Source organism: Camponotus floridanus, unplaced genomic scaffold (genome assembly GCF_003227725.1).
Source record: "Camponotus floridanus strain SB8 unplaced genomic scaffold, Cflo_v7.5 scaffold31, whole genome shotgun sequence".
Classification (NCBI taxonomy): domain Eukaryota; kingdom Metazoa; phylum Arthropoda; class Insecta; order Hymenoptera; family Formicidae; genus Camponotus; species Camponotus floridanus.
Window position 1 is genome coordinate 642,820 of NW_020229448.1, and position 7,130 is coordinate 649,949.

General features: G+C 27.6%; 1 protein-coding gene across 1 annotated transcript; it reads right to left on the reverse strand.

The window, feature by feature from the left end:
* Nucleotides 1-2,682: 2,682 nt before the first annotated feature.
* LOC105252415 (cytochrome P450 4g15) lies at nt 2,683-6,761 on the reverse strand. Its single transcript, XM_025410370.1, has 8 exons — nt 6,401-6,761; nt 6,048-6,261; nt 5,549-5,839; nt 5,035-5,446; nt 4,659-4,727; nt 3,470-3,638; nt 3,171-3,345; nt 2,683-2,945 (listed from the first exon to the last, which is right to left on the reverse strand). The coding sequence occupies exons 1-8, from the start codon at nt 6,537-6,539 to the stop codon at nt 2,759-2,761; spliced, it is 1,656 nt and encodes a 551-aa protein (XP_025266155.1). The 5' UTR covers nt 6,540-6,761; the 3' UTR covers nt 2,683-2,758.
* Nucleotides 6,762-7,130: the final 369 nt, after the last annotated feature.

Below are 7,130 nucleotides of genomic sequence, written 5' to 3' on the forward strand. Positions count from 1 at the left end.
GGGCGGTTGACGCGTCCAAATTTTTTACGAGGGTAGAGCTTCTACGTGAAAGAATCGCGAATTGCTCCATTTACTGACGCGTCATTTAATCGGGGAATCTCGTAAAAGTCTCGACTTTTCAACACGTATCTCAGCTTCTCACGTCTTTTCTTCATCCCGACTTGATGTCGCGTTTCTCCCGCTATTTTTCACTCGTATCAGCGATTATTCCATGTTCGATAATAAATCATTTCGTTATCTCTTTCGCGAGCGCAATCGCTTCCTCTTTACTTGTTCGTCATTCGAGATCTGTCAAAGTCTTATCTTTATCCTCGCCCTTTTCTTGCTGCTCGCGCCTTTGATCTGCTTTTTCCAGGTCATTTTCATCTTCTCTCTTCTACTCTTCCCCTTTTCTTCCTTTCTTCTTTCTTATCCTACCTGGAAGAACAGACCACGCTCGTTAGTCTGTGCACCTGTACACCTCGCGATCAATTCTTATGTCAGATTCCTCCCCCATCCTGATTTGTTCGAAAAAGACTTCCAACTTTGCGATTGATTGGCCTGGCAATTTACATTTTATAAGAGAGCATTTTTTTGTGATGTTATTTTATTTTTAATTGATATATAAATATGTTGAGATATGCGATTAATAACATTGCTGATTAATAAGACATCTTACATATGTTCGTTGCTTCTAGATGGAAACATTTATGAATTGTTGCTATTTGAATTTTTCTAATAAAAGCTGTTGTGATTAATAGATATTTTACATTAGTTTCATTCAACTAATGTAGGAAATATTAGTTCTTATCATATTTAAAAAAATTGTTTTAGTTTTTTTAATGAAGATTTCTAATACGATAAATGATTGACTAATAAACAACGAAGAGCCGAAGCTTGACATGACTTTGGACGAAACCGAGGCTGTTTGCCAGGACACGAAATGAAACTTGTGCACCTGCCTCATTTTGCCAAGTTCTCTGCCCTTTTTCTTTTCCTCTAGCTCACAGTAACGTAACATTTATGAAATCCAAAAATATTAAGTGATCATAGACGTATAATAAGACGTATAATAAAGACGTATATAAACTGTACGTTCTCATTCTTTCCTTTGTTTTGGCAACATGAAATTTTAGAAAGAGAAAATTTATGTTCATGTTAGATTTTTCTTTGTTTAATGATACATGGTGGAGAAAAAAAGTCGCTCAAGATATATGTCAAACGCAGTGGCCATATTAAAATTTTTTCCCCACTCTTGTTATTGATAGAAAAACTAACATCATGAGAGATGGTGTCTCCTTTTAAAATTTGTACAATATTCTAGCCAAACGCGAAGTCAACGCGAATATATTATACGTCCATGACTAGGATACGATTAAGATATAAATCTTATTTTAACAAATTATTTTAGTTTAATTAATAAATTAATGATTATTAATGTTTGTTAAGAGAAATGGGCGATCCGATTAATGGTAAAAAACTGTTCATGAAAATGTGTGCTTTTTGTCATACCACGGTGGTAAACATAAAATAGCTCTAACTTACATGGTATTATAGGGAAGACTTCTGGAAGTATGTATATTAATGAACTTAATTTGTTAATTCAATTAAAAATAAATTCAATAATATTATAACATTAAAAATATTTCAAAAATTTTGATGTTTTTTAAATATAATGTTATTAGTTATTAATACGTAATTAGTTTAATTTTTTCAGCTGTCCCAGGTTTTAATTTTACAGAAACCATGAAAAAGCTGTTGTATGGGATGAGAGGAGTTTAAATAATTATCTCGAATTTCCTAAAAAGTTTATTTCAGGAACAAAAAAGGCATTCTATCGTATTAAGAAGGTCGAAGATCGCAGAGATTTAATTGTTTTTCTAGCTACTTTGAAATAAGCGAATTTTGATAAAATATTATACTCTCGATATTACTCTCGATAGAAACGCAACAAGCAATTAACATATAAATGTCAGTATTATTATCGTAAAGAATAAAAATCGAATCGTAAAATTACTAGGATACTAGCATCTCTTTTACATATAATTTAACAATATATTTTTAATGCTCGACGAACGTCAAACATATGTATTGTTACGTTCAGACCTGGAGAAGGATGGGTGGAAGGAAGGGCATAACAATGATATTTTCCCGAAATCGTACAATAGGAGGTGAATGACTCGGGTCGAATAAACTTTAAGACCTAGAATACAGATACATTATTACAATATTCCTTGTATTTTTTTTGTTAACTTGCATAAGTAAATATAGAGTTTTTCTTTAATGTTTAATATGGGCATTATTAGGCATTAGGGTTTTTTATAAGACCCAAACATATTTTTTTTTAAATGTAACGGAAAACATAAAAATTTTTTAAATAAAGCACTTCCTTATGGTTTTTTTACAAAATTTAATAAATAATCAATAATTAAAAAATACATTTCATTTTTCGCATGATCCTTTAACTTACTAGCATTAAATAAAGTGGATCATATTTGGTTTACTTACCTTACGTCAAATTTTTTGTGGGATATGCATATATGAGATATGTATATATATTTTAAATATCATATATTTATTTTTTAAATATATTATACAATACATTTATACATAAATATTATAAAATATATTCAAAATAGCAAGTCTTTCGAGAAGAATACTTGCTTTAAAAAAATATATAGAAAATGGAATTTTTACTAAAATATATGTTAACATGTTTACATTTATTTAGTTTACGTTTGCGCGGACAGAAATGTTAACTTCTTTCTGTTTTCCTAAATTATGTACGAGATATTGGTTCACGCGGCTCGAGCTTGATCTTGAATCCATCATGTCGTTTTAGAATGATGTCGCCTTGCAGTACGAAATCGTTGTCTGCCACATCAGAAATGACACGGTAATTTCTAAGTATTGTCGATAAAAGGACCTTTAATTTCAGCATAGCAAATTTTCGCCCCACGCATGATCTATACAAAATTTTTTATTACATATATTGTCAAATAATATTGTAATAACAATGTATATTCTATCGTTTTTATCATAAAATATTTTCGCAGAATACTTGTAATATATAACATGTCAAAATTTTACAAAGAAATGAGTGTAAAATTAAAGTAATCTTTCGTGTGAAATATTTTTCATAGCCCTAGTAATTTCCAAAAATAACTTTATTTTAAGAAACTTTTAAATACCTTGGTCCAGCACTAAAAGGAATAAAGGCATAATAATGTCTCTGTTGCATTTTTTCCGGTAGGAAATTATCCGGATTAAAAACTGTTGGATTTGGATAATATTCTTCTAAACGATGTACTGCGAATGGTGGAATTAATATCGTGGCACTTTTTGGAAGGATATAATTACCTGTAACTATAGTGAAAGATGTCATTTTTTTTGTTTTGTTTACTGTACAAATTCCTATAATTTATAGGTTCCTAATTTTTGTAACAATAATCAATATTATTGTAAATGGCATTCAACGAGATATACTTACTTATCTGTACATCTTCGTTAAGTTTTCTGGCTATTATCGGTACTGGTGGGAAAAGTCTCAGAGTTTCCAAAATAACTCTTTCGAGATATTTCATTTCTAGAGTATCTTGAAAAGTACATTGTCTATCGCTATCACCGAAAATCGTATACAATTCTTCATATACGCGGCTCTACACAACGAAAATCATCAATTAAAATTAATACAAAATAAATATTGGCTGAGCAATATCGATTTCTTTAACAAAAAAAATGAAAATATATATCGTAACTGTTTTAAAGAGGACGTTTAAAGTAAAGTATTTTTAATAAATTTAACTCTTTCTATAGATTATTTAAGAATTTGTTAAGATGAAAATGTATAATAAAATGTATAAAACTGTTCACATGAAAATATGTTTCATGTAAATTACATGAAAAAAGTAACAATAAATATATGGTAAGTCTTAATTTATATTGCAATATGAAAAAAACTTGTAGAAAAGAATATTATAAAAGTCCTAATGTATATGTGTATGCGTATGTAGATGTGTGTATCATAAAAGCAAATTGTTAATTCAGTTTAAAGTTAAATAAAATTGAAAACGCATAACTTTCTAATTATATTTTGAATATACTTTATTATTTACTTGATAATTAAGCATTATATAATGTTATTATTAACTGACAATGTGACAATTTAAATTCATATATAATTGTTTAATTTTTGTAGTTATTCCAAAACAGAGATAAAGCTATTATTATCGATATTATTTTAGAAAATAACTTTTAGATTAAATAATTTATAAGAATATTAAACTACTTTTTATATACATCTTTGTTTAATTTTAAAATACTTGCTACACTATTGTGTATAATATATTATAATATTATATAATATTACATAATATTACATAATATATATAATATATATAATATTATATAATATTACATAATATTACATAATATATATAATATTACATAATATTATATCTTAATTATTGTTTTTGTTATTAGGTAGATATTAAGTGTTAATATTAAATTTTAAATATCAATAAGATCTTGTTGTATATGAAGAAAATGTGATATAATTTTTGGCGGATAATTATAAAACGCAATTTCAATATATCATTCCTTTAAAAAAAACTTAAATATAAACGTTAAATGATTTCCAACAATTTTTTCTTGCAAAGATAGGTCGTTAATAAATTTACCTGAATATCCTGATGATTTCCTAAGATGCATAGCGTGAAACTCGAGCCAGCTGCCGTGGTATCATGACCCTAAATAAATAAATAATTTGTTTGTCTAACAGTGCATCAAATTAATATCTGATAGTGTGTACGATAGCGTAACTTGCAATATAATTTTTTTTATAAAGAAAGAGGAAAAGAGAGAGAGAGAAAGAAAAAAAGAGAAAAAATGAAAAAGAAAATTTAATTACGAAAATTAATACATATATAAATATCAGAAAATTATATATATAAATACTTATAGGTGCCAGGAAATTATACATATAAAAATATCTTTCTATATATTGAAAATTCTTTATACGATTAAGTTTACTAATTTATATTAAAAATGAAGTACCTCAAACATGATAGTGTTTACTTCCTCCCAAATCTCCTCATCAGTCATTTTTCCACCGTTCTTTTTTAAATCAATCATCATTTCTAAAAAGGCGAGTCGTTTTTTTTCACCTATGTCGTTTTCATCGATGTCATCAAGATCATCTCTTACATAATGCAGTTTTGTATAAGTAATATTTTTATCATTTTCATTATTTTTGATTTCATTTTCCATAGGTTTCTTCTTTTGATCATTTTTTTGTTCCTCCTTTATATCATCAATGCTCCTAGACTTTTCTTCAATTACATTATTTGTCAATATGTGAATAATATTGAGTAATTTCTCTTGCTTCTTCGCAAACTTTGAAAATTTAAATGTTATATCAGAACGAAGCCGAAAATCATAATGCCTTCGATGTAGGATATCGCTCATTCTACAACATTCAAATTATTACATTGAGTTTTCTTCATAATAAATATTAAATAATAAAATATTATATATTATAATTTTAAGAAAAAAATCAATGTCTCTCTACTTCATCACGGCCATAGCGTAATCATATCCAGTCCTCTGCTTTTTTTTGACTCCCATTGCAGTTTCCATTAAAATGTCAACCGTTACAGTTGATAGATAATCGTGACAATCGAATTCTTTTCCAACTTTATCGCGAAGCTGTCTAACGAGATCCATGCTATTTTCATAAAATACAGGTACAAATGTCTTCAAAATTCTCATGTGAAATGTGGGCGCTATTACTTTCCTATGTCTGAGCCACTTATCGCCAGTTGTGATCAATAAACCATCTCCAAGCCATGGTCGAAAATATCTAAGAAAAAAGATAACGAGAATTTTATAATATATATGTTTATATCTCTTTTTTCGAATACGAAAAAATTGGATACAAATCTAAAATATCTAAAATAAGTAGATTACATATTTGCACAAACAATTTCATAAAGGAAAAATATGGAAACAAAATTAGATCACAAATTATAGATTGTTGTCGAAATTGTATAGAATATTTGACTTTTTACCTATATTCCACTGATTTGTCGAGATGCACAGAACTACCCAAGATTATTTCGATATCTTTTGGATCTGTCAGAGCGATTACCACTCTTGTTCCAAAATATACGCTAATTACTGATCCATATCTTTTGTGATGTTGAAGAGCTACAACTAACACAGTTTCTGGAGATAATCCCATAGTTATTAATGCGTGACCTATTATTGGTAAGCTTGGTGGATCTAAAAGAGAAGAATGAAAAATTTATTATTATCAATATGATCAATAAATTTAAATCCTTTTGATAAATCCAATTTTGTATCGTGTTAATATTTATTTGAAAATACAGTAGTAATTAAAATGTTTCAATTCTATACATACGTGGAAGTCGTTTTGAAAGACGAACCACTCTAGAAGTTTCGACATAATAATATAATGCAATTAACGCTGTGAAAAATACAGCCAGCAGAGAATAAACTATGGTCGATAAATCCGACGTTATTATCAAAAAATCATTCATTGTGGCAATAAATTATTATTCCACGATGTTACAATAATAACGTCCCGAATTTTTGATATAATCAATTAATAAAGTCACGTCGCAAAATTATATCAAGTTAACACACTGTAACACAATATATATTGCAATAAAAATATCTTAATTATTTTCTCGTTTCTATAATTGTAAAAGCACCAAAGATACACAGGTTTGTAAAATAGCACTCTATCCTTTTAACCTGCTGGTAAGAATGTGCTTGATCGATTATTTAAGTTGATGGATTAAGAAATGCAAAAAATATTCACTGTTTCTTATGCATTGACCTTATGCAGTGACCTTTTTTTCGAATCTACGTCAAAATAGTGTTCATTTGGATTACAAAATGGAATAATACTTGGAATGACAAACATTTTTTCATGTAATACATTTCAACTTTATAGAATCAATTGTTTCTTAAATAATTATTAATACATATATTTCTTTTTTTATTTTATAATTTATATTTAGCAATAATTATTTACAATTATTTATAAAATAATTTAGTTAATTATAATTTATTCAAGAATGATAATTAATAATGTTTGCAATTTGCAATGTTTGTAATATTAAATC